Raw genomic sequence first — 25426 nt, 5'->3', positions numbered from 1 at the left:
GCCACAGCCCCCCCACTTCCCTGGGGGGGAGGCTGAGTAACTGAACTCTGATGCTACGGCTTGGGGGCTTCTGGGGGGCAGCTTGAGCCCCCCGCTGGATGGGGCTGGAGGCAGGTCCTCTCACAGCTCCTGTGGGGTCCGGCTGGCCAGGCGCAGGTTCACCTCCACGGGGTAATGGTCGCTGACCTGCAGGGCCTGTGAGGGGAGGGTTACATTGCACCGAGCTGGAAGAGAACCGAGGAGTCCTGGGCCTACCCATTTGTCTGGGTTCTGGCTGCTCTCGGAGGGAGCGTGACACCCCCGGGGAGGGGGTTCCCCAGTTCTGCTCCCTTCCTCCCCCCTGTGGCCGGGGCAGCAGGGTCCCCCTCACCTCCTCTTCTGACAGCCCCAGGCTCCTGGCGAAGTTGTACGCTTTGGCCGAGCCGGGCACCACGGCTCTGAGCAGCTCGTCCCCCTGAACCACGATCCTGGGGGGCAGAGAGGGGGTGAGGGGGGAGTGGTCCCTTAACCTGCCCCTTCCCCCAGCTCTGTAGCTCCCACCTGTCAGAGCAGCCCCAAGGCTGGGGGCTGCAGGGGGAGAGAGGCAGCCTCCCTCCACCCCTGCTCCTTTCCCCCAGGGGATAACTGATAATCTCTGCTGGGGGGTTTCTGTTTCCTCCCTGCCAAGCAGGGACCCCATCTGCTTGGGGCAGCTAGTCCCCCCCCACACCCCTGGGCTGCACCCGGTACCTGTCATAGGCACAGTGGGTCCGGGCTCGCACTGTGGTATCGACACCATCCCCAATCAGCCAGTGGAAGCGGGGATCCCAGCGCAGCTGGATGGACCCCCAAGTGCTGGGGGGAACATAGGACCCCCCTGCGTTTAAGTCCCCCAGCACCATCACGTTCTGGTGGGGACAGAGCAAGATGGCACCCGCTCACCTGAGTCCTGTTCACCTTCACCCCCCCCCCGGGTCTGGGTGATACAAGGGGACTGTCCTGGATGCCTGGGTCCCCTTCCCACCCCATGGTGCTGCCACCACCCCCGTTCTCTCCTTCCCTCCTGGTCACCTGGGTCCTGATCCCCCTTCACCCCCACCCCCCAGGGGGCTAGGGCCTGTAACTGAATGGTCCCGGACACCTGGGTCCCCTTCCCTCCCCATGGTGCTGCCACCACCCTCGTTCTCTCCTTCCCTCCTGGGCACCTGGGTCCTGATCCCCCTTCACCCCCACCCCCCAGGGGGCTAGGGCCTGTAAGTGAATGGTCCCGGACACCTGGGTCCCCTTCCCTCCCCATGGTGCTGCCACCACCCCTGTTCTCTCCTTCCCTCCTGGGCACCTGGGTCCTGATCCCCCTTCACCCCCACCCCCCAGGGGGCTAGGGCCTGTAACTGAATGGTCCCGGACACCTGGGTCCCCTTCCCTCCCCATGGTGCTGCCACCACCCCTGTTCTCTCCTTCCCTCCTGGGCACCTGGGTCCTGATCCCCCTTCACCCCCACCCCCCAGGGGGCTAGGGCCTGTAACTGAATGGTCCCGGACACCTGGGTCCCCTTCCCTCCCCATGGTGCTGCCACCACCCCCGTTCTCTCCTTCCCTCCTGGTCACGTGGGTCCTGATCCCCCTTCACCCCCACCCCCCAGGGGGCTAGGGCCTGTAACTGAATGGTCCCGGACACCTGGGTCCCCTTCCCTCCCCATGGTGCTGCCACCACCCCCGTTCTCTCCTTCCCTCCTGGGCACCTGGGTCCTGATCCCATTCACCCCCTCCCCGCCATGGTCTGGGGCCTGCAAGGGGACTGTCCTGGATGCCTGGGTCCCCTTCCCTCCCCATGGTGCTGCCACCACCCCCGTTCTCTCCTTCCCTCCTGGGCACCTGGGTCCTGATCCCATTCACCCCCTCCCCCCCATGGTCTGGGGCGCGCAAGGGGACTGTCCTGGATGCCTGGGTCCCCTTCCCTCCCCATGGTGCTGCCGCCACCCCCATTCTCTCTCTCTCTCCTTCCCTTCTGCCTGGGTTCTGTTGTTTCCCCCATACCTGGGTTCCCCAGCGCTGGCTCAGTTCCTGGCAGACCCGGTGGAGCTGATGGATCTCGTGGGGTGCGTTCCGGGGGCTGGCATGATGCGAGAGCAGCACAAAGTCCCTGATGGCTGGGGGTGGGTGGGGAGCTGTAAGTGAGGGGTACCCTCCCTCAGGGCCGCTGCCGGTGCTGCCCCAGCCAGGGGGCACTGTCCCCCAGCTCAGCACAGGGGAAGAGGGGTGCTGCCGGGGGGTCACAGGGGCATTACAAAGCTGGAGAGGGAAATGGGGATGTGGGGAGGAACAGGTGGATGGTGTCAGGGAGGAGGGGACCCACCTGTGCTGGGCGCATGGAAGCGGGCGGCAAAGGGCCCCCGGGCAAAGTGTCCAGCCTCCCCAAACTGGTACCAGTCTGTGACCGTCACCAGGTCCGCCCTGTGGGAGAGCACAGTGGGGTCAGGGCGGCCCCAGGGTGGGGAATGAGGCATGGGGCTTTCCCCCCTAAGGGGCACTGGCTTGGATCTGGCCCCACAGGGGGGGACTGACTGGCTTCGTGGGGGGCAGAGTTACCGATACACGAAGACGATCTGCTCTTTGTAGGTCCCACGGCCGAGTCTCCGGCTGCCCAGCTGGGCGTAGCTGTGGGATGGGTCATACCTGCCCCGGGAGAGAGTGGGGAACATCAGGGTGTTCATGCTGCCCTCTCCTGGGGGGGATGGAACCCAGGAGTCCTGGTTCCCAAACCCCCTCCCCTCCCACCTGTGGGGCAGGAACCCAGGGGTCCTGGCTGGCCCAGTACCTGTTCAGCTCCCACAGCAGGGCCTGCACAGCGTTCCCCGTTGCATCCCGCACCTCCTGCAAGGCAGCAATGTCACAGCGCACCAGGATCTGCCAAGAGATGCCCACTCAGTGGGGACAGCTGGGTGCCATCCCAGCTGCCCCCCACGCTCCCTGAGCCGGTTACCTGCACCACTGCGCCCATCACCCGGGCGTCACCCGACTTGGCCTCCCCGAAGCCGTGCGTGTTGAAGGCGCAGATCTTGAAGCTGGCGCCTGCCAGGCGTAGCCCGAGCAGCAGCAGGGCCAGGGGGCGCATTGTGGGGCCACAGGGAGCAGCAGCCAGGTGGGGATGAGGCCTGGTGGGTCTGTGCCCAGGCTGGGGTGGCCCTGCCCATGGCTGCTCGCACGCTGCTGAGTCAGCAGCTGGGGCACGGGGCCCTTTGTCCGGCTGAGCCCAGCACGTGCAGGGGAGAGAACAGCCTGGGCTGGGCCCCACACAGAACCCAGGAGTCCTGGCTCCTGACCCCCCCCACCCACTCCCCCAGCTCGCTGCTGTAACCTCCCAGAGATGGGGAGAGAACCCAGGAGTCCTGGCTTCCAGCCCCCCTGCTCTGACCCACGAGCCACCACTAACCTCCTAGAGCTGGGGAGAGAACCCAGGAGTCCTGTTGCCTGGCCCTGCCCCCTTCCCAAGCCTGGGAGGGAGGCGGACCTGGGCTGTCCCCCAGGTGCTTTGTGGGGTGAGGGGAGGACCCGCTGCCAGCTGGCTGGGCTGGGGTTCTCCAGCCCCCTCTGACTAGGCCCCAGTTGGCCCTGGGTCTTGCTAGCTGCTTGCTACAAGGTGCCCTCAGCCCTAGCCAGCCCCCCACCCACCCCTGGCCTTGGGGTGGTGCCAACAGGACAAAACCCGGAAGGGCGAGTGGGCCATGGGGTTTTGTTTGTTCTGCCCTGAGGGCGAAAGTGACAGGAAACCTGCTGGCCAGGCAGGCACCAAAGGGTTAAACGGCACCAGCTGGGGGGGGGGGGATCCCCTATATACCTGGCCCCTGCCCCCTCCCCCACTCCAGAGGTGGCTGCTTCTCAGCACGCGTGAGGGATCCACGGATGCCTGGGGGGTTCTCCTGGGGTGCGCTTGTCGCTCACCTGGAACCTGTGTTAATGAATTGATGCTGGCTCGCTCCCCCTCAGGCTGGCAGCCCCAGTGCTGTGTTCTGGATTTGGGCAGCACTTGGTGCTGCTGGGGGCCTGCCACGATGCACCCAAATAACCGTCGTCGCAGCATTGGGTGCAGTGACTCCTGGCACTGAGCCGGCAGGAATCCCCATGCTTACACCAAACCAGGTGCGTGGGCAGAGCGGGGGGATAGGCCAGCAGGAGTGAGGCAAAAGGCTGGGTCTGGTCAGCGAGGAAAAGGGGTGAGTGGGGACGGGGACCTAGGCTAGCGGGCGTACAGCCATGCGGAGGGGGGGGGGGAAGACAGTGACTAGGGACGTGTTACACAGCCCTTCCCGTAACGAGCACGGGGGCTAAGCCAATGGTATGAGCGCGCAGGAGGCTTCAGACAAACCGGTGGGTGGATTTTCTTCCCCGCCACACAGTTAACCTGTGGAACTCGCTGCCACTGCATGTGGTGGAGGCCAGAAGTGTAACAGGTTCGGTAAGTCCCTGGCAGCTGTGAGCTGGGTGGGGCCAGAGCCAGGACCAGCCCCCTTCTTGGGGTGTCTCTGAGCCGGGGGATGGAGCATCTGCCATGTGTCCTGCTCTGGAGCTGGCGGGAGTTGGGCCGGGTCTGGATGGAGCCCATCACCGGGGTGTCTGGGCAGGAAGTGAGCACCTGGGGGGAGGGTGTCAGCATGCAAGGGAGGAGAGGGCTGGGAGCCCGGACGCCTGGGTTCTGTCCAGTCCAGGCTCCGCCTCTCAGCTCTGAGGGGGCAGGGCAGAGTGGTTCCAGCTCAGCCCCACCCCTAATAGCTCCCTGCTGCTACCTGGTGGCCTCTGCATGGAGTGGCACATACCCAGTGGGGCACAGGGCAGAGGCCCCCATTGGCCAGCACTGGGTGTGTGGGGCGGGTGGCAGCCAATGGCACAGGACAGTGGGGTATAAAGGCAGGTGTGGGTCAGGATCAGTCCGGGGTGGCCTCCCCCCGTCCGAGGGGCAATGCTGGGGGTGGGACACGCAGACTGACCCGTCTTGTCTCCCTGCAGGCGTCTCCCCTCGCCCCCCGGCATGTGCTTCATTTCTGTCCTGGCTCCCCACCCCCATGGGGCAGCAGCAGCACCAGGAACACAACACACCCCCCCCCCCCGTTTAAACAGGAACCACAGGACGTCTGGAAGTTCATGGAGGGGTTTAGTATCGGGGTAGCGGTGTCAGTGTGTAGCCACAAAAACAACGATGCCTCTGAAGAAGTGGGGTTTTTACCCACAAAAGCTGATGCCCAGATAAATGTTAGTCTTTAAGGTGCCACTGGACTCCTCCTTGTTTTTATGGAGGAGCTTAGTTGCTCTGTCACTTAAAAAAAACAACCCACCCCCTCCGGCAGGGTTTGAACCTGCCCCCCACCCAGGGGTGTGTAGGCCAGCCCCCTCCAGCCGAACACTCCAGGCAGCCAGGCCCAGGACCTGGGGGGATGGACTCCAGCTGGTCCGTAACCTCCCCTGGCCTCGCACCTGGGAAGGCTGCCAGCCCTGTATTTGCTGCAGTGAGTTTGTCAGGTGTGAGATGAGAGGTTTCTGTATCTTCCGGGGGGAACCCAGGCATCTGAGTAAAGGCCTTTGCTGATCGGAGAGTCCTGCAGGTGGGTTTAGACTCCAGCCCCTCGGTCAAGCGTCCCCCTCGGTCTGTGCACCCGGCAGCGCTGAGCAGGGAGGTCAGAGCCAGCCCCCCAGCCTGGCCAGCAGCATGGCCAGGGGCAGCAGTGCTGGGCCGGCTGGGCAGTGCCCCCTCGGGGCTGCGTTCAGTTCCAGCAGCACCTCCACCGGGTAATGGTCACTGACCTTCAGCGCCTGGGGCAGGGGACAAGGAGACGTGTCGGGGGTGCAGGGAGTCTGCAGGGTTTGCTAGAGATCCCTGGCTCTATCTACACCGTGCTGCTGGCATTCCCCCCAGGCCACTGCCCCACCTGCCCACGGTTCCCCTCCAGCCGGCTGGCCTGGGGGGCCGGGTCACAGACTGAGTCTGACTCACCTGCCAGCCCAGCCCAGCCCAGCCCAGCCCAGCCCGGCCGCCACACGCCGGACAGCTTTGCCATGAGCTTTGTGCTGTCAGACAAAGGGACCTGGGGGCTCATCCCGTCTGCCCCCCGCACAGCAGAGACACCCCCCCCCCATCTGCACTGCCAGCCGGGGGTGAGTGGGTGCGTCTCACGCCAGGGCAGGTTTTCTCACAGCTCTGCTCTGACCCCCACCCTGCGCCTCGACTGGGTCCCTGCGCAGACAGGAGCTGCGGGCATTACCTCGGTCTTCGTGAGCCCGAACATGGCAGGGAAGTCAAAGGGCTGGGCTGAGCCGGGCACCACCAGCCCCAGGCAGCGCTCCCCATGCACCACAATCCTGCAGGGGAAGGAGGGAAGGAGGTTACAGCTCCCGGCATCTCTAGAGCAGCCCCCGCCACCCCGGGCCCACCTGTCATAGGCGCAGCGTGTGCTGTTCCGCACAGTGGTGTCGGCGGTGTCTCCGATTAGCCAGTGGAAGCCAGGCTCGCGCCGCAGCTGGATCTGGCCCCAGCGCTTCTTGGCCACGTAACCGCAGTCGGCGTTAAAGTCCCCCAGGAACATGATGTCCTGGGGGGATGGGGGGAGAAAGCATCAGGACACCTGGGTTCTATGGGGGTGGTGGGGGCTTGGAGCCCCAGGACTCCTGGGTTCCAATCTCACGGTATTGCCAGTGCCCCAGACTGGCCCCCTCCTCACCTCCGTCCCCCAACGGGCCTGGACATCCAGGAAGACATCGTAGAGTGCATCGATCTCCGCCTCGGCCTTCTTGGGCACGGTGTGCTGGGGGACAAGCACCAGGGTGGGGAGGACTGGGGGGGGGGGATACAGAGAAAGAAGAGTAACTACAGGGTAGAGAACTCAGGTATCCTGGCTCCCAGCCCCTCCCCCTAGACCCCACTCCTCTCCCAGCAGAACCCAGGGGACCTGGTGTCACCGAGTGTGGGGGAGTCGGGGCCCTGCACCCCCGGCTCCCGGCGATTCACCGGGTATCACGGAGTGTGGGGGAGTCGGGGCCCTGCACCCCCATTCCTGCGATTCACCGGGTGTCATGGAGTGTGGGGGAGTCAGGGCCCTGCACCCCCATTCCTGCGATTCACCGGGTGTCACGGAGTGTGGGGGAGTCAGGGCCCTGCACCCCCACTTCCTGCCATTCACCGGGTGTCACGGAGTGTGGGGGAGTCGGGGCCCTGCACCCCCGGCTCCCTGCGATTCACCGGGTGCCACGGAGTGTGGGGGAGTCAGGGCCCTGCACCCCCACTTCCTGCGATTCACCGGGTGTCACGGAGTGTGGGGGAGTCGGGGCCCTGCACCCCCACTACCTGCGATTCACCGGGTGTCACGGAGTGTGGGGGAGTCAGGGCCCTGCACCCCCCATTCCTGCCATTCACCGGGTGTCACGGAGTGTGGGGGAGTCAGGGCCCTGCACCCCCCATTCCTGCGATTCACCGGGTGTCACGAAGTGTGGGGGAGTCAGGGCCCTGCACCCCCATTCCTGCGATTCACCGGGTGTCACGGAGTGTGGGGGAGTCAGGGCCCTGCACCCCCATTCCTGCCATTCACCGGGTGTCATGGAGTGTGGGGGAGTCAGGGCCCTGCACCCCCACTTCCTGCCATTCACCGGGTGTCACGGAGTGTGGGGGAGTCGGGGCCCTGCACCCCCGGCTCCCTGCAATTCACCGGGTGCCACGGAGTGTGGGGGAGTCAGGGCCCTGCACCCCCACTTCCTGCGATTCACCGGGTGTCACGGAGTGTGGGGGAGTCGGGGCCCTGCACCCCCACTACCTGCGATTCACCGGGTGTCACGGAGTGTGGGGGAGTCAGGGCCCTGCACCCCCCATTCCTGCCATTCACCGGGTGTCACGGAGTGTGGGGGAGTCAGGGCCCTGCACCCCCATTCCTGCGATTCACCGGGTGTCACGGAGCGTGGGGGAGTCAGGGCCCTGCACCCCCACTTCCTGCGATTCACCGGGTGTCACGGAGCGTGGGGGAGTCAGGGCCCTGCACCCCCACTTCCTGCCATTCACCGGGTGTCAGGGAGTGTGGGGGAGTCAGGGCCCTGCACCCCCACTACCTGCGATTCACCGGGTGTCACGGAGTGTGGGGGAGTCAGGGCCCTGCACCCCCATTCCTGCGATTCACCGGGTGTCACGGAGTGTGGGGGAGTCCGGGCCCTGCACCCCCGGCTCCCGGCAATTCACTGGGACTCTCAGCCAGCCGGTGACGCAGAAGGTTTATTAGATGACAGGAACACAGTCCAAGACAGGTCTTGCAGGTACAGACAACAGGACCCCCCTCAGTTAGGTCCATCTTGGGGGGGTGGGGGAAAGGGAGGCCAGGGCCCCATCTGGGCTCCCCTCCATTCTTCCAGCCAGCTCCAAACTGAAACTCCCTCCAGCCTCCCATCCCCAATGCAGCCAGTCCCAGCCAAACTCCCCTGCAACCTTCCCAGCCCAACACTCCCCACTCAGCATTCAAAGAAAACAATAAGAACATTCCCAGTTCGTCACACCTGGCTCCCGGCACCTGGACCCCACTCCCCTCCCAGCGGAACCCAGGTGTCCTGGCTCCCAGCCCCTGCCCCTGGACCCCACTCCACTCCCAGCAGAACCCAGGTGTCCTGGCTCCCAGCCCCTCTCCCCGGACCGCACTCCCCTCCCAGCGGAACCCAGGTGTCCTGGCTCCCAGCCCCTGCCCCTGGACCCCACTCCCCTCCCAGCGGAACCCAGGTGTCCTGGCTCCCAGCCCCTCTCCCCGGACCTCACTCCCCTCCCAGCAGAACCCAGGTGTCCTGGCTCCCAGCCCCTGCCCCTGGACCCCACTCCCCTCCCAGCAGAACCCAGGTGTCCTGGCTCCCAGCCCCTCTCCCCGGACCCCACTCCCCTCCCAGCAGAACCCAGGTGTCCTGGCTCCCAGCCCCTGCCTCCGGACCCCACTCTCCTCCCAGCAGAACCCAGGTGTCCTGGCACACACTCACCTTTGCTGGGCAGGCTGAAGTGCACAACAAAGGGTTCGCGGGCGAAGGCATCCGGTCTGTCGGGGTTCTCGTCCAGGTACACGTAGGAGTCGAGGACCTGGGTGCGGCCGGACCTGCAGGTAAGGGCAGGGTTAGAGCCGGGGGCTGCGGGGGAGCGTGTGCTGGATCCCTCCACCCCGGCGGCTTGATTTTACTCATTGATTTTTCTACGGCAGACGTTGGCCGCAGCGCGGTTCCAAGTCGCCGGTTCGTGTCCTTTCACCTGTGCTTTGATCACGCTGCGTGTGGTAGGGGCTGGAGTCGGACCGCACGGGCAGCCTCTCCGATTCAGCCAGTGAACCCAATGCCCTGAAACCTGCAGGAGCTGGAAGGAAAACGGCTTCTCACGAAGTGATGTGCCCGGCTTTGTTCCACGGTGGCCGCAGGTCATGGGGGGACCGGAGCGATTCTGCTCCCCCGGCCTGTGCCCCCCACGCCCTCTCAGCCCGTGGTCTGAATCCCAGACCAGCCTTCCGGGCATCTGTGGGACAGGAACCCAGCTGAACGCGGTGAAACAAGGCAGCGTAACCCCAACGTGCCGTGGGCCAGGCCCTGGCAGCCTGTCGAACGGCAGCTCGCTGGCGCCACGTCTGAGCTAAGTGCATTCGGCTGGTGACAGGCCAGGCTGAGGGCGTCACATTGCCCCAGGCCGCACTCACCGGTACACGAAGACGTAGCGCTCCTGGTAATTCCTGGCTCCCAGCAGCGGGCTGCCCAGGGCTGTGTAGGAGTCAGGGCCTGCAGACCTGGGGGCAGGAGGGGACAGGGTGAGGGGGATCCCAGCGGTGACTCTCCATCCAGCCCCACCTATGCCCCTGCCCCCACCTAACCCACCTGTGCAGGGCGCTGATCAGCGCAGGCACGGCCTGGCCCTTGGCATCCATCACCTCTTGCAGCACCGCAATGTCACAGCGAGAGACAATCTGTGCAGGTGGGGATCATTAGCATACATCTCCATATGCAAATCACACCCCACCACCACCTGCCTCTCCTCTGTCCCTATCCCTGGTGGCCTCCCTGTCTCTCCCCCTCCCCCCACTCCTCCATGTGCCTGTCAGCGGCTCCCCCCAACCTCCCTGTGCACCCCTCTGACTCCCCACTCCCGCCTTGCTCCCCGACTCACCTTGACCAGCGTGTCCATGACGGCGGCTGTGGCGGCTTTGGGGCTGGCGAAGCGCTGCAGGTTGAAGGCGCAGATCCGGAAGGGGGCACCCGCCGGGCACAGGAGGAGCAGGAGCAGCAGGGTGCGGAGGGGCAGCCCCATGGTGGGGGGAGCGGCTCAGTCCTGGGCAAACCCTGCAAGAGAGGGACAGATGGACGGACATAGCCAGGTGGAAGGTTGTGGGGACAGACAGATGGAACGGGGTGGGGGTGGGGGGTGGGGCGGCGGTGGGCACTCCCCGGTTGGCATTAAATCTAGATGGGGCTTCCTGGGGGGCTAAATATAGCAAAAAAAAACCCACCACCACCCACGGGCTGCATCTGGCTCTGTCCATCACAACCCCTCACCCTGTGCCCAAAGCCCTGTCCCCGCTCCCACCCCACAGAGCCCCACACAACCCTCTGCTTCCCGAGTCCCCCTGCTCCCTGTCACCCCTCTCCAGAGAGCCCCCCACACCAGACAGCTCCCCTCCCTGCCCACCGTGCTCCACCCCGAGAGGCTCCCCCTAAAATCTCCCCTCTTGTCTTCCCCCTCCCCCAGAGAGCTCTGCTCCCCGCCCAGGTCAGTGTGAGCCCAAGATTCCCTCCCCCCGCCCCGTGCAGAGCTGAAGGGAGACATGAAAACTCTGGTTCCCATTGGTCAGTCCTGCCTATGCCAACCCCCCCATCTGTCCCAGCCCTTCCCCAGCTGATTCTCCCCCTCCTCAGGTCAGGGGGGAGAGCCTGGGGGGCCTGGGGCAGGGAAAAGGAGCCAGGGAGGGTGATGGGACAGGAAGTGTGTGCGGGAGCCTGGGGCAGGAAGTGGGGAGAGCCTGGGAGACCCAGGACGGGGGGCGGTGGCTTTGCAATTTGGCACCCTGCCCAGGCAGCAACCTGAGGCGAGCTCTGCAGAGGACCAAATCCCACCCCCTGCCACCAGCCCAGCAGAGCGGGGCCCAGATCTGACCCCCATCCCAGCCAGGGAGCCCAGCCTCACCCTCCTCTGGCTCCACTGGCTGCTCCGCCCATGGGCCCCAGCTCTCCCAGGGTTTCACTTCCCCCTCCTCGCCAGCCCCCACCCCGCAGGGGAGAGTAGGTGTCGAGGTCCCTGCCCCGCTGCAGGTACCCACAGGACGGGCCTGTAGGGCCTCGCCGGCACAGAGCCCCCTGCGCTGCTCTATGGGGTAACACAGTAACACCAGCACAGGCTGACACGCTAAGGGACATGTGTCAAACACCCGCTGACATGCTAAGGGACATGTGTCAAACAAGCGCTGCTCTATGGGGTAACACGGTAACACCAGCACAGGCTGACATGCTATAGGACATGTGTCAAACATGCGCTGCTCTATGGGGTAACACGGTAACACCAGCACAGGCTGACAGACAGGCACTCCCATGTCCCTGCACACGCGCTGACATGCTAAGGGACATGTGTCAAACATGCGCTGCTCTATGGGGTAACACGGTAATACCAGCACAGGCTGACATGCTATAGGACATGTGTCAAACATGCGCTGCTCTACGGGGTAACACGGTAACACCAGCACAGGCTGACATGCTAAGGGACATGTGTCAAACATGCGCTGCTCTACGAGGTAACACCAGCACAGGCTGACATGCTAAGGGACATGTGTCAAACATGCGCTGCTCTATGGGGTAACACGGTAACACCAGCACACGTGCTGACATGCTATAGGACATGTGTCAAACATGCGCTGCTCTAGGGGGTAACACGGTAATACCAGCACAGGCTGACATGCTATAGGACATGTGTCAAACATGCGCTGCTCTAGGGGGTAACACGGTAACACCAGCACACGTGCTGACATGCTATAGGACATGTGTCAAACATGCGCTGCTCTAGGGGGTAACACGGTAACACCAGCACACGTGCTGACATGCTAAGGGACATGTGTCAAACATGCGCTGCTCTATGGGGTAACACGGTAACACCAGCACACGTGCTGACATGCTAAGGGACATGTGTCAAACATGCGCTGCTCTAGGGGGTAACACGGTAACACCAGCACAGGCTGACATGCTAAGGGACATGTGTCAAACATGCGCTGCTCTAGGGGGTAACACGGTAACACCAGCACAGGCTGACATGCTAAGGGACATGTGTCCTCCAGGCCGTGCTGCCGCTCTGTGTCCCGAACCCGGAACTTGGCCGCTCTACCCATCGCATCTCGTATGCTCCGAATCCTCCGAGCCTCGTCGCGGCGCTGTGCGACACCTGCATTTGCGGCCGGGCCGGGCGCGCTTTACGGCCGGAAGGGCCGCCCGTGGCCGGCTGTGTTCGCGAAAGCAGGGAGGAGGCGGGGGCGCTTCGCAGCCGCGGGCGATGGGGGAGGGGCAGGCGGGGGCAGGGGGCGATGCGGTGAAAGGGGGCGGGGCGATGGGTAGGGGTGATGCGGTCAGGGGGCGGGGCGATGAGGGTGATGTGGTAAAGGGGGCGGGGCGATGGGGAGGGGTGATGCGGTCGGGGGAGGGGCGATGTGGTCAGGGGGCGGGGCGATGGAGGCGATGTGGTAAAGGGGGCGGGGCGATGGGGAGGGGCGATGTGGTCAGGGGGCGGGGCGATGGAGGCGATGTGGTAAAGGGGGCGGGGCGATGGGGAGGGGTGATGCGGTCAGGGGGCGGGGCGATGGGGAGGGGTGATGCGGTCAGGGGGAGGGGCGATGGGGAGGGGTGATGCGGTGGAAGGGGCGGGGCGATGGGGAGGGGTGATGCGGTGGAAGGGGCGGGGCGATGCGGTCAGGGGGAGGGGCGATGCGGTGGAAGGGGGCGGGGCGGTGAAAGGGGGCGGGGCGATGGGGGCGGGGCGGGGCAGTCCCCTTGTGACCCAGCGTGTCCCCGCAGGGGGGGGACGATGCCCCTGGAGGTACCTTGGCCCTTCCCACCGGCCCCACGGCTGCCCTGGACCCTGGCCAGTCACCTGGTCACCGGCCTGGTGGGCACCTACAGCTGCTTCTGGACAAGTGAGTCCCGGGCCCCCCCCCGGACCCGCACAGCGACTCCCCCGGACCCACACACTGACCCCTCCGACCCTCCCAGCCCACACGCTGACCACCCCCCCGAACCACACACCGACCCCCTGGACCCACACACTGACCCCTCCGACCCACACCGACCCTCCCCACCCGCACGCTGACCACCCCCCTGAGCCGCACACCGACCCCCCGGACCCACACACTGACCCCTCCGACCCACACCGACCCCCCCAGCCCCTCCCAACCCACACAGCAACCCCCCCAAGCCCCCTGAACCGCACACCGACCCCCCGGACCCACACACTGACCCCCCCGAGCCCCTCCCAACCCGCACAGCAACCTCCCCGAGCCCCCTCCAAACCGCACGCCAACGAGCCCCCCAAGCGCCCCCCGGACCTGCATGCTGACCTCCCCGAGCCCTCTAGAATCGCACAGTGACCCCCCTGAGCCCTCCCAGACCCACACACCGAGCCCCCCGACCCACACACCAAGCCCCCCGAGCCCACCTGACCCGCACACTGACCCCCCTAGACCCACACACTAACCCTCCGAATCCCCCCCCAAGCTCCCCCCTATCCTGCACCCTCCCACCCCAGGCTCCCCATAACCCACACACTGACCCCCCATCCTGAGCTCCCCTCTCTGTCCTGCACCTCCTCCACCTCAGGCCCCCCTGCCTTGCACCCCCTGCCCCACCCCTGTCCTGCAGCCTCCCTGCCCTGAGCTCCCCCCTACCACGCACCCCCCCACCTCAGGCTCCCCTGGACCTACACACTGTCCCCCCTGCCCTGCACCTCTCACCACACCCCCACCCTGCCCCCCCGACCCACGCACTATCCCCCCACCCTGAGCTCCCCCCTACCACACACCCCCCCACCTCAGGCTCCCCTGGACCCACACACTGTCCCCCCTGCCCTGCACCTCTCACCACACCCCCCCTTGCCCCCACGACCCACGCACTGTCCCCCCACCATGAGCTCCCCCCTACCACGCACCCCCCCCACCTCAGGCTCCCCTGGACCCACACACTGTCCCCCCTGCCCTGCACCTCTCACCACACCCCCACCCTGCCCCCCCCACCCTGAGCTCCCCCTCTGCCCTCGAATGTCCTGCTTCTGTGCCCCAGGCACCCAGGCCACTGGGATGTGGGGGAGCCCAGCACAGGCCTCCCCTGGCTGCTCCCCCCACATCTAAGTTGCCCCACTGCCCGCAGGGCACATGAACCAGCTGCGGGTCCATAACAAGGAGGTTCTGTACGATCTGGTGGAGCGGCGCCAGCCCGGCACCCCCCTCATCACCGTGTCCAACCACCAGTCCTGCATGGATGACCCCCACCTCTGGGGTAGGCGCTGGGTGCAGGGGGCCCCATCTCTGGGGGGAGCCCCTGGGGAGAGTGGCTGGGAGGGGGATTTTGCATGTTAGGCATGGGGGGGGGCAGAGCCCCTTTTGTCAGGGGAGGGGGGCAGGTTCCCAGTGTTATTCCTGCTCCCCTTGGAGCAGCCCCGGGAGAGAACAGACCCCTCCCCCACATCAGTTATCTCCCTGGGGGGGGTCTGGCTGAAATTCCCCCAGTAATTGTTCTCCTCGCCCCCAATTTCCAGGTATATTGAAGCTTCGGCACGTCTGGAACGTGAAGAGGATGCGCTGGTGAGTGGGGGTCTGTATGTGCGGAACCCCTCCCCCTTATTCGTCCCCATCACCTCCCTGCAGGGGCCCTCCCCCACTACATCGGGGCCTACAGGGGTTTCCCACCCTGCTGCCCTCTGGGAGTGGGGGAGGGGCCAGCAGTGCTGCGGGGGGATTGTGGTCCCCCGCAGTTTGTGTGGTATCTGCTCCCCTCTCAGGACCCCCACGGCCGCTGACATCTGCTTCACCCGAGAGCTGCACTCACGGTTCTTCAGCCTGGGCCAGTGCGTCCCCGTGTGCCGAGGTGAGGCTGGCAAGCGGGGGGGCTAGCCTGGGGGGCACATGGGGCCAGGCCAGGGGAGTTGGGAGATAGATGTGGGAGAGGGGGGTGGGGGAGCATGGAGACAAGGGGACTGGGCTGGGAGGAGAGGGGGATACGGGTGGGGTGGCTGGGCTGGGGGGGACTGGAGTCACATGGGACACTGAGGCACCCAGGGGCAGGAGTTGGAGGGGAAGAGGCTGGAGGGAAAATGCAGGGGTGAGGGGGCTGTGGCAGGGACCGGCGCAGGGTGGGGGGAGCGGCTGGGGAGGACACGGGGAGGGGGCTGTGGGGCACGGGGGGGAACGGCTGGGAGGGACACGGGGGGAGGCTGTGGCAGGGGCTGGCGCAGGGTGGGGGGAGCGGCTGGGGGGGACACAGGAAGGGGGCTGTGGGGCATGGGGGGAGTGGCTGGGAGGGACACAGGGGAAGGGGGCTGTGGGGCACGGGGGGTGAGCGGCTGGGAGGGACACAGGGGAAGGGGGCTGTGGGGCACGGGGGGGGAGTGCCTGGGAGGGACGCGGGGAGGGGGCTGTGGCAGGGGCCGGCGCAGGGTGGGGGGAGTGGCTGGGGGGGACACGGGGGGAGGCTGTGGCAGGGGCTGGCGCAGGGTGGGGGGAGCGGCTGGGGGGGATAGGGGGGAGGTTGTGGCAGGGGCCGGTGCAAGGTTTGGGGAGCGGCTGGGAGGGACACGGGAGGAGGGGGCTGTGGGGTGCAGGGTAGGGGGAGCGGCTGGGAGAGACACAGGGGGAGGCTGTGGCAGGGGCTGGCGCAGGGTGGGGGGAGCGGCTGGGGGGGGACGGGGGGAGGTTGTGGCAGGGGCCGGCGCAGGGTGGGGGGAGCGGCTGGGAGGGACACAGGGGGAGGGGGCTGTGGGGTGCAGGGTAGGGGGAGCGGCTGGGAGGGACACAGGGGGAGGCTGTGGCAGGGGCCGGCGCAGGGTGTGCGGACTGGCTGAGGGGGCAGCTGAGGTGGACCTGAGGGCCAGGGGCTAATGGCACTGTCCCCCAGGGGCCGGTGCGGGGGCCGGCTGTGGGGGACCTGAGGGCCAGGGGCTAAGGGCACTGCCCCCCAGGGGCCGGTGCGGGGGCCGGCTGGGGGGACCTGAGGGCCAGGGGCTAATGGCACTGCCCCCCAGGGGATGGCGTCTATCAGAGGGGGATGGATTTCATCCTGGAGAAGCTGAACCGCGGAGACTGGGTGCACATCTTCCCCGAAGGTAACTCTGGGCAGGGGCCGTGGGGGAGGAGCTGGGCACAGCCCCTTGGGGGAAGCAGCATGGGAGGTAGTGGGGGGCGAGGGGGAGGACTTTGCTGTACCGGGGAGGGGCAAGGGGCACTGCACAGTAGCAGGCCCAGCCAGTCATGGGGGGGTGGAGGAGCCCTGAGAGGGGCCCAGACACGGGGGGGGCCATCAGGGGGTCTCCTTGGGTCCCCCAACCCACCTCTCTCTTCTCACTCCCAGGCAAGGTGAATATGAGCCAGGAATTCATGCGCTTCAAGTGGGGTGAGTGCGTGGGGGAAAGGGGGGTGGAAGGCTGGGGGGCTGCCCTCTCTAACCCCTCCTCTCTCTGCCCCCCAGGGATCGGGCGACTCCTGGCCGAGTGCCGGCAGCACCCTGTCATCCTGCCCCTCTGGCACGTTGGTAAGGCTTTGCTGGGCCCCCCAAGTCTCCTGTCAGCCAAGGGGAAGGGGGCTGCTAGCAGGGGAGATAGGGTGGGGTCATTAGCTGCGGGTGGCGGTTAGCTGGGAGTGGGGCTGAGAGGGGTGGTGGCTGGTTGGGGATGGGGGGCCTGGGAGGAGCAGTGGTTAGCTGGGGGAGGGAGGCATGGGGAGCGTGCGGCTGGGGGGGGGTCGATAACCTGCAGGAGGAGTGGGGGGTATTGGAGTCCCCCTAACATCTCTAACATTCTACCCCCCAGGTCTGAATGATGTGCTGCCCAACACCCCCCCATATGTGCCCCGTGTCGGCCAGGTGGGTATTTGGCGGCCTGCTGGGGGGGGTGCGGAGTGGAGCCCTTCCGTCCGTTGCACTGGGTAGGCCCTATGTAAACATCAGCTGGCAGGGTGGGGGGTGTTGGAGGTTGGGGGCTCCCTGCCATGGGTCGGGTGGCTCTTCATGCTGGGGGGGTGCGTTTGGGGGGAGGAGGCAGGGGCAGCAGCAGAGTCCCCACTCACCCTCGTGTTCCCCCCAGCGGATCACCGTTCTCATCGGGAAACCCTTCAGCGTCCGGCCCGTGCTGGAGCGTCTCCAGGCTGAGAACAAGTCAGCGGTGAGCTGGGGGGCCATGGGGGTGCAGGGAGTGACCCATGGGGAGGGGGCAGTGACCAGCTGGGGGAGACCCGATGAGTCTGGGGGGCAGTGTCTTGGGGGTGGGAGGCGTGTCTGGGGGGCAGGGTGGGGGTGTGTCTGGGAGCCCTGACCCCCCCCCCCCCGTTCTCCCCCAGGTGGAGATGCGCAAGGTGCTGACGGATTTCATCCAGGGCGAGATCCAGGTGCTGAAGGGCCAGGCTGAGCGGCTGCATCAGACATTCCAGTGGCAGAGATAGCCTGGGGGCCGGGGGAGGCGCTGCGCTGGCCTCCCTGCCCCACAGCTCCGCCCCACATGCATGCCGGTCGCTCCCCTCTTCCTCACTCGTGTCAGGCTGGCACCTCCCTGCCTGACCCCTCTGCCCCACATGCCAGCTGGATGGCCCATTTCCCTCCCCCCCACCTCGGCCCCACTCGCTGTCAGGGCGGCACATCCCTGCCTGACATCTCTGCCTCACGTGCCAGCTGGCTGGCCCATTCCCTGCCCCCCTCGCTGGCCAACCGGTCCATCCCCGCCCCCTGTGATAGGAGATTGCCCCATTGCTGCAGCTGCCCCTCACCCGCCATGGGGCAGGGTCTGGCTGAGCAGCCCACATGTGGGGACCCCTGGAAACCATTGGAGCCTCCTGTCCCCCTGGACTCTTCCTGTGCCACCCCGGACCCTACTGGTGAAGGCCTTACAAAGGGGGTCAGCCCCTGAGGGGCTGCTGGCCACACCCCATCCAAGCTGTGGGGGTCCTGCTGGGTCAGGCTGGATTGGAAGGGGTGTTTCCTCCTGGGGGGAAAAATAACCCTTCCCCCTGACATGTATGGGGTTCAAAGTGGGCTGCTGGCTCAACTCCCCTAAATCATGCAGAAAGTGAGTGACTTACATGAGTCAGGATAGGGGCCCCCCAGCACCCTCCTTCTACTCCCTGCAGTCCCTGGCACCCAGGCCCTTCTCCCCAATTTTTTTTACTCTGGACTTTTCCAATAAAGGATTTTAACCCTGATGTCAGAGTGGAGATTGTCCCAGGGCTGGGGGGTGCAGGGGGGGCTGGAGGGTGGGGGAGCTCGTTGTCCGGCTTAATGGGGAGGGACTCGGGCCTCCTGCCCCTTCCCAGGCTGGGGGTGAGACCTGGCTCTGGTGAGTGCTTGGAGGCTGATCCAGGGACGGGCACTGGTGGTGGGGTGCCGCGGGGGGGCCGCCACTCGCCCTGGGGCGGGGCAGGAGGAGAAGCCGGCAGAGCTGCTGGGCACTGTGCTGGCCGGAGCAGGGCTGGGGACTGCGAGCTGGCCCCGGCCCCGGCGTGTGGCACCCGCCGGGTGGGCAGGAGTTCGTCCCCCTGCGACGGGGGAGCTGGGTCCTGACCCCCAACTAACCCTAACACGCCCCATTGGCTGGCTCTCCCCGTTCCCGCGCTGTGATTGGCGGGGCGGGGGGCAGGGCGAACGGAGCTGTGATTGGCGGGGCTGGGCGGCCGGCTCTGTGATTGGTGGAGCGGGGGGGGGGGCAGGGCGAAGGGAGCTGTGATTGGCGGGGCTGGGCGGCCGGCGCTGTGATTGGCGGAGCGGGGAGCAGGGCGGCCGGCGCTGTGGTTGCCGGAGCGGGGTGAAGGGGCGGGGCGACTCTGTGATTGGCGGGGCAGAGCGGCCCGCGCTCTGATTGGCGGAGCGGTAGCGACCAAGGCCTGGCGGCGGACGCGAGTGGGGACAGAACCCAAGATGGCGGCGGCGGCGGCGGCGCGGCTGGTCCTGGTGGGGCTGGTGCTGGGGGCGGCGCGCGCCGGGCGGGTCCCGCTGCTGGGCTGGTCCGGCCACAGGTGGGGGCGGGGCCGGGGGGGAGCTGGGAGGGTCTCGGGCCGGGGATAGAGCGGGGGGGTCTCGGGCGCGGCCGGGGCGGGGGGGTCACGGCCGTGGCGGGGATAGAGGGGGGGGAGTGGGGGGGTCTCGGGCGCGGCCGGGGCGGGGGTCTCGGGCCGGGCGGTGCTGTCACCTCTGATCCCCCTGTGCCCCCCAGCGCGCTCTGGCCCCCCCTGGCCGACAGCTTCGAGGGACACGTGGTCGGCGCGGCCCAGCTGAGGTCGCTCCTCGGCCCCGCCCTGGATCGGGGCCCCCGCAACGTCCTGCTCTTCCTGCAGGAGCAGGTGAGACCCCGGGACTGCCCCCCCCATCCCACCCTCTTGCTGCCGTCCAGCCTCTGGATCCCCCCCCCCGTCCTTGGAGGGGCCCTGCCGGCCGGGCTCCCCCTTGGAGGGGCCCTGCCGGCCGGGCTCCCCCTTGGAGGGGCCCTGCCGGCCGGGCTCCCCCTTGGAGGGGCCCTGCCGGCCGGGCTCCCCCTTGGAGGGGCCCTGCCGGCCGGGCTCCCCCCCCGGCCCAGGCCCGCGGCCCTGTGGAAAGGATTTGTGGGTGGCAGCGGATCCCAAGCGAAATACGAGGAGTCAAGGCTCCGCTGGGGGGGCAGGGGGAGCCGGCCTGGTTCTGGGCTGTAATTCTGCCTGGGCGGCAGGGCTGGCCCCACGGGGGGAGCAGAGAGCTCAGCCAGGGCTAGGAAACAGACCCCAGCTTGTTCAGTGGGAGAAGAGAGGCCTGGGGGTGGCACTGGGGGACGTTCCTGTTCGGGGGGGCAAAGCGCTGGGGGGGTCTCCCTGTCAGGGATGGGCTAGTGAGACTCAGTCCTAGACGGCCCCTCGAGGTCCTTTCCAGTCCTACGAGTCTGTCCCACTCTGGGGGTCCCCTTACCTGGCCCCCTGAAATACACTGAGCCCCACATGGTCCCAGGGCGCCCCCCCTTCTGGCCTCTGGGGGGTCCTTCTGCCTGGCCTCTGGGCCCCCAAAGATTCCTGTCTCCCTGTCCCAGTGAACCCAGAACACCACTGTCCCCCCACAATGTCCTTACCCCGCTGTGCTCATGGGGCTCAGCCTGGGGGTTCTGGCCCCAAGCAGCAGCTGGGGTACGTCCACCTGTTGCTGGCGGGCTGTGGGGGAGCCCACCAACTGCTGGGGTGTCTGGAGTCCCCAGCTTCCTGGGGGCTATGGGGGCAATTGCCTTGGCAGGGGGCAGCCCCTGAACTCAGCTGTCACTGGGGGGGGGGGGGCAGGGGGCTCTGTAAGGGGAAGTGAGTCCAGCCCCCCCGTCATGTGATCAGTGACTGAGCTCCCTTTGAGATTGCAGCTTCTGTGTGTGCCCCCACCCTATGGGGAGGGAGCTGGGCCTGGGGGGGAGCCTCAAATAACCCCCCTTAACTCCCTCTTGTGCCCCCCCCAGCTCAGCCTGGAGGATTTCACAGCGTATGGGGGGGTCTTTGGCAACAAGCCTGACAGCGCCTTCCCCAGCCTGGAGGTGAGCAAGGGGGCTGGGGGCCCTGGTGGGGCTGGGAGGGGGCTAGGTGGCAGGGGCCATGGGTCAGAAGTGAGGGGATCTCGGGGGGGGCTGTAGGTGGAGGGGTGGCTGGATCTGCATGGTGGGGTAAGGAGCCCTGGTGGGGCTGTGGGTCAGTAGTGGGTTGGCTCTGAGGGGGTCGGGGGTGAGGGGCCCTGGGGGGGCTGTGGGTTGAGTGTCTGTCCCAACTCTTCTCCCCCCACAGCGCGCCCTGGCGGGGGCCCCCTCAACCCTGGTGCTCCCGGCGGTGCAGGGGGCGGCGGCTGCCGGGGTCCTGGGGCTGCTGGAGGAGACGCTGGGGCTGAGCCCCCTGAACGTGGAGCCGGGCGCCTTGCGGGAGCTGGGCCTCAACGCCAGCCAGCCGGCCCTGCTGCTGGTGCGCCTGCCCCCCGCTGCCGGGTACGTGCCCCCGCAGCCAGCCCTGCTGCTGGTGCGCCTGCCCCCCGCCTGCCCCCCAGCCCGCATGCCCCCCCAGCCAGCCCTGCTGCTGCTGCGCCTGCCCCCCACCGCCGGGTACGAGCCCCCCGCCTGCCCCACGCCCCACGTGCCCCCCCAGCCGGCCCTGCTGCTGGTGCGCCTGCCCCCCACTGCCGGGTACGTGCCCCCCGCACGCCCCCCCAGCTGGCCTTGCTGCCGGGTATGTGCCCCCCGTGTGGCCCCCCTGCCTGCCCCCCACTGCTGGGTATGTGCTCCACGCGTGTGCCCCCCCAGCCGGCCCTGCTGCTGGTGTACCTGCCCCACGCTGCTGTGTACGTGCCCCATGTTCTCCTCTCCTCCCCCCCCCCCCCCCCCCCCCGCCGGCCTGGCCTGCTGCCCTGCGCTGCCCAGGTCTGTGGCCGCAGCTCCGGGTTCACCCCCTGATGTGCTGCTTTTCATCTCAGTTCCAGCCTCATGGCCCCCAAGGAGGTGCTGATGAGCAATGGTGAGTCTGGCTCCCCAGGGCCCCTTCCCTCCCCCAGATCCTGGGTCCTCTGCCCTCCATGGCTGGGTCTCCCCCCTCGCACCCAGGGTGCCCCCCATGGGCTGGATCTGTCCCCCTGCCCCCCATGGGCTGGATCTCCCAGCTTCCCTGCATACCCAGGGCCCCTCCCCCCAGTGCTGGGTCCTCCCCATTTCCCCCCGAAGTGCCCCGATTGGTGTGGAGAGCATCCCCTCCACAGCCCCTGGGGTAGGGTGGGTCAGTGCTTGTTAGCTGGGGGGCACAGTGGGGCTGGGCTGTTAACCCCGACATGTCTGTCCCAGATGAGATCATCGGGCAGGTGCTCAGCGCCCTGAAGGAGGAGGATGTGCCGTACACGGCGCTGCTGACGGCTGGAGCCCCCTCACGGGTATGTCTCTTCCCCCTGCCCCCCCCGGCCAAGGTGCCCCTCATGGAAACATCCCCCCGCTGATCCCCCTCCCAGGGTATGTCCCATCCACACTGACCAGACCCCCAGCGTCATACTCTGGTACCCCCCTGGGTTCCCCCAATTCTCACCCAGCTCTCTCCTCAGGTTCTCCGGGACGTCTCTGGGGTGGCCCCCGGGCGAGTGGGCCGCCAGCTGCTGCAGAAGCCGACCCCAGCACCAGCGCAGCACCCCCCGGTGCGGTACCCCCTGACGGGCGAGCCCCAGATCCTCTTCTGGGCCCAGAACTTTTCTGTGGTCCAGGGCAGCAAGTGGGTCGACCTGACGCCCCAGACATTTGGGGCCGAGGCCTCCGTTGATGTGAGCGGCTCGTTCTGGAGCTCCAACGAGTCTCGGTGAGAGTGGGGCTGTGTTCGGAGTGAGGGGCACTGCAGTGGTGGGGGGGCCTAGGCGTGGGCTAGTTGGGGGAGGGGTTGGGAATGAGGGGCACTGGCAGGGCTGGGGGCGGGTCGGGAGTGAGGGGCGCCGGCAGGGCTGGGCTGGCGGGGGCTGGGGGTCGGGAGTGAGGGGCGCCGGCAGGGCTGGGCTGGTGGGGGCTGCGGGCCGGGAGTGAGGGGCGCCGGCAGGGCTGGGCTGGCGGGGGCTGCGGGCCGGGAGTGAGGGGCGCCGGCAGGGCTGGGCTGGCGGGGGCTGCGGGCCGGGAGTGAGGGGCGCCGGCAGGGCTGGGCTGGCGGGGGCTGCGGGCCGGGAGTGAGGGGCGCCGGCAGGGCTGGGCTGGGCTGGCGGGGGCTGCGGGCCGGGAGTGAGGGGCGCCGGCAGGGCTGGGCTGGGCTGGCGGGGGCTGCGGGCCGGGAGTGAGGGGCGCCGGCAGGGCTGGGCTGGGCTGGCGGGGGCCTGCGGGCCGGGAGTGAGGGGCGCCGGCAGGGCTGGGCTGGGCTGGCGGGGGCTGCGGGCCGGGAAGTGAGGGGCGCCGGCAGGGCTGGGCTGGGCTGGCGGGGGCTGCGGGCCGGGAGTGAGGGGCGCCGGCAGGGCTGGGCTGGGCTGGCGGGGGCTGCGGGCCGGGAGTGAGGGGCGCCGGCAGGGCTGGGCTGGGCTGGCGGGGGCTGCGGGCCGGGAGTGAGGGGCGCCGGCAGGGCTGGGCTGGGCTGGCGGGGGCTGCGGGCCGGGAGTGAGGGGCGCCGGCAGGGCTGGGCTGGGCTGGCGGGGGCTGCGGGCCGGGAGTGAGGGGCGCCGGCAGGGCTGGGCTGGCGGGAGTGAGGGGCTGGGCGAGCAGGGGCTGGGGGATGGGAGTGAGGGGCTGGGCGAGCAGGGGCTGGGGGATGGGAGTGAGGGGCGCCGGCAGGGCTGGGGGCAGGGGCTGGGGGTCGGGAGTGAGGGGCGCCGGCAGGGCTGGGGGGCAGGGGCTGGGGGGCGGGAGTGAGGGGCGCCGGCAGGGCTGGGGGGCAGGGGCTGGGGGTCGGGAGTGAGGGGCGCCGGCAGGGCTGGGGGGCAGGGGCTGGGGGTCGGGAGTGAGGGGCGCCGGCAGGGCTGGGGGGCAGGGGCTGGGGGTCGGGAGTGAGGGGTGCCGGCAGGGCTGGGGGGCAGGGGGCTGGGGGTCGGGAGTGTGGGGCACCACTGGGGTCACTGTCTCTGTCCCCCTATGCAGGCTGGTGCTGAAGTATGCCAACGTTCTGGGGTCCCCTCTGACAGCCACGTGAGTTGTTGGGGGGGGGGGGGGGGCTGGCTTGGCCTGGGAAAGACGTGGTGTCTCCTGGGGGGTCGGGGGGTGCTGGGATATGTCGGGAGGTGACATGCAAGGGGCCGAGGCTGGGGAGGGGGGTAAGTGGGGGGAGGCTGATGGTGTCTGGGGTGGGGGGATCATTTGGTGATTGTGGGTTCTGTTCATTCCCTCTGGGGCCCCCGGCGTGGGCCACTGTCAGACCTTTGGGCTGACTCAGGGTGGCTTGTTCTTATGCTGGCCCTTGGGGGTTTGGGGGGGTCTGTCTGGCCCTCAGGTGGCTTTGGGGGGCCTGGCTGGGGCATGTCTGGATGAGCTGTTCCCCTCTCCACCCCTCCAGCTTCCACATGACCAGCTGGCGGTTTCCTGTCTCCGGCCGGGACTGGTTCCAGCTGAGCCGCCTGGAGCTGGTGACCCCCTCGGCCAGCCCCACTGTGTTCAACGCCTCGCAGGTGACGGCCCCCAGCAACTACTCCTGGCGCTGCGCCTACCTCAGCAGCCTGCCGGGCTTCGGGGCTGGCCTCCTGCCCCACGGCCCCGGCCCCAGCCCCAGCTGGGGGGTGCTGCTCCAGGATGTGCAGGTACTGGCTGGGGTGGAGGGGGCTGGGAGCACTGAGGGGGGCTGGGTGGAGGGGATTTGGGAGCCCATGGGGAGGGGGGCTGGGGCGGGAGCAGGGGAAGGGGCTGGGAGCCCAGGGGTGGGGAGGGGGGCTGCGACCCTAGCTTTATCTAACCCCCTGCCCCCCCCAGCTGCAGGGGTTCAATGTGCTGGGCCTGCAGTTCTCCTACGCCAGCGACTGCGCCGGGTTCTTCGCACCGGGCACCTGGATGGGGCTGCTCACGGCCCTGCTGCTCGGCGCCATCTTCGCCTGCGGCCTCCACGTGCTGCTGGCCCTCAAGACCATGGACCGGTTCGACGACCCCAAGGGGGCCACCATCGCTGTGCCCCAGGGCGAGTAGGGCGGGGCTGGGCCCTGCCCCCCCCTGCAGCTGGGAAACCCTGGGTCTGCACTGGGGCCTCAGCTGTGCCCCCTCTGGCGGGGATCCCCCAGGCTCTGTACCCCCTTCTCTTCCCCCTCCGACACCCAGCCCTGGGCCCTGCTGCCCCCCTCCTGCCGGGGATCCCCAAGGCTGTGTACCCCCTTCTCTTCCCCCTGCGCTGACACCCAGCCCTGGGCCCGGCTGCCCCCCTCTGGTGGGGATCCCCAAGGCTCTGTACCCCCTTCTCTTCCCCCCGATACCCAGCCCTGGGCCCTGCTGCCCCCCTCCTGCCGGGGATCCCCCAGGCTCTGTACCCCCTTCTCTTCCCCCTCCGCTGACACCCAGCCCTGGGCCCGGCTGCCCCCCCCCCCCGGCAGGGATCCCCCAGGCTCTGTACCCCCTTCTCTTCCCCCTGCGCTGACACCCAGCCCTGGGCCTGGCTGCCCCCCTCCTGCCGGGGATCCCCCAGGCTCTGTACCCCCTTCTCTTCCCCCTCTGCTGACACCCAGCCCTGGGCCTGGCTGCCCCCTCCGCCCCCCTTGGGCTGCTCGGAGCAGAGTGCGGGGGGGGGGGGGGCACACAGCTGGGGGGAGGGAGTCCAGAATCCCCTCCCCCACCACCTGCC

General features: G+C 68.0%; 4 protein-coding genes across 9 annotated transcripts; 2 read left to right on the top strand and 2 right to left on the bottom strand.

Annotated features, from left to right (window-relative positions):
* Window positions 1-21: 21 nt before the first annotated feature.
* Window positions 22-5536, bottom strand: LOC127036461 (deoxyribonuclease gamma-like). Its single transcript, XM_050927407.1, has 7 exons — window positions 5448-5536; window positions 2797-2885; window positions 2568-2654; window positions 2016-2128; window positions 730-887; window positions 371-467; window positions 22-195 (listed from the first exon to the last, which is right to left on the bottom strand). The coding sequence occupies exons 3-7, from the start codon at window positions 2650-2652 to the stop codon at window positions 121-123; spliced, it is 528 nt and encodes a 175-aa protein (XP_050783364.1). The 5' UTR covers window positions 2653-2654; window positions 2797-2885; window positions 5448-5536; the 3' UTR covers window positions 22-120.
* DNASE1L1 (deoxyribonuclease 1 like 1) lies at window positions 5109-12406 on the bottom strand. Of its 4 annotated transcripts, XM_050927359.1 has the most exons (9): window positions 12328-12406; window positions 10129-10301; window positions 9840-9928; window positions 9665-9751; window positions 8967-9079; window positions 6689-6801; window positions 6402-6559; window positions 6233-6329; window positions 5109-5783 (listed from the first exon to the last, which is right to left on the bottom strand). In XM_050927359.1, the coding sequence occupies exons 2-9, from the start codon at window positions 10267-10269 to the stop codon at window positions 5649-5651; spliced, it is 933 nt and encodes a 310-aa protein (XP_050783316.1). In that variant the 5' UTR covers window positions 10270-10301; window positions 12328-12406; the 3' UTR covers window positions 5109-5648. The 4 variants fall into 4 exon arrangements, with proteins under 4 accessions (XP_050783316.1, XP_050783314.1, XP_050783315.1 ...); XM_050927357.1 differs by lacking the exon at window positions 9840-9928 and having other exon boundaries at window positions 12328-12400; XM_050927358.1 differs by lacking the exon at window positions 12328-12406 and having other exon boundaries at window positions 10129-10619.
* Window positions 12407-12975: 569 nt separating this feature from the next.
* On the top strand, window positions 12976-17645 carry LOC127036356 (tafazzin-like). 3 transcript variants are annotated; one of them, XM_050927145.1, is made up of 10 exons: window positions 12976-13129; window positions 14355-14483; window positions 14743-14788; window positions 14986-15071; window positions 16225-16305; window positions 16551-16592; window positions 16668-16730; window positions 17008-17060; window positions 17281-17358; window positions 17534-17645. In XM_050927145.1, exons 1-10 carry the CDS (start codon window positions 13021-13023, stop codon window positions 17633-17635), a joined length of 789 nt encoding a protein of 262 aa, XP_050783102.1. In that variant the 5' UTR covers window positions 12976-13020; the 3' UTR covers window positions 17636-17645. The 3 variants fall into 3 exon arrangements, with proteins under 3 accessions (XP_050783102.1, XP_050783103.1, XP_050783104.1); XM_050927146.1 differs by having other exon boundaries at window positions 17008-17122; window positions 17534-17644; XM_050927147.1 differs by lacking the exon at window positions 14355-14483.
* A 1455-nt stretch (window positions 17646-19100) lies between these two features.
* Window positions 19101-25328, top strand: LOC127036866 (V-type proton ATPase subunit S1-like). Its single transcript, XM_050928139.1, has 10 exons — window positions 19101-19198; window positions 19396-19522; window positions 20644-20718; window positions 20963-21156; window positions 21639-21679; window positions 22000-22085; window positions 22251-22498; window positions 23749-23796; window positions 24161-24401; window positions 24571-25328. The coding sequence occupies exons 1-10, from the start codon at window positions 19101-19103 to the stop codon at window positions 24778-24780; spliced, it is 1368 nt and encodes a 455-aa protein (XP_050784096.1). The 3' UTR covers window positions 24781-25328.
* The last annotated feature ends 98 nt before the right edge of the window (window positions 25329-25426 follow it).

This window comes from Gopherus flavomarginatus, chromosome 18, assembly GCF_025201925.1.
Source record: "Gopherus flavomarginatus isolate rGopFla2 chromosome 18, rGopFla2.mat.asm, whole genome shotgun sequence".
Lineage (NCBI taxonomy): Eukaryota > Metazoa > Chordata > Testudines > Testudinidae > Gopherus > Gopherus flavomarginatus.
The sequence above is the reverse complement of the archived record's forward strand: the minus strand, read 5'-3'. Positions and strand labels throughout refer to the sequence as shown.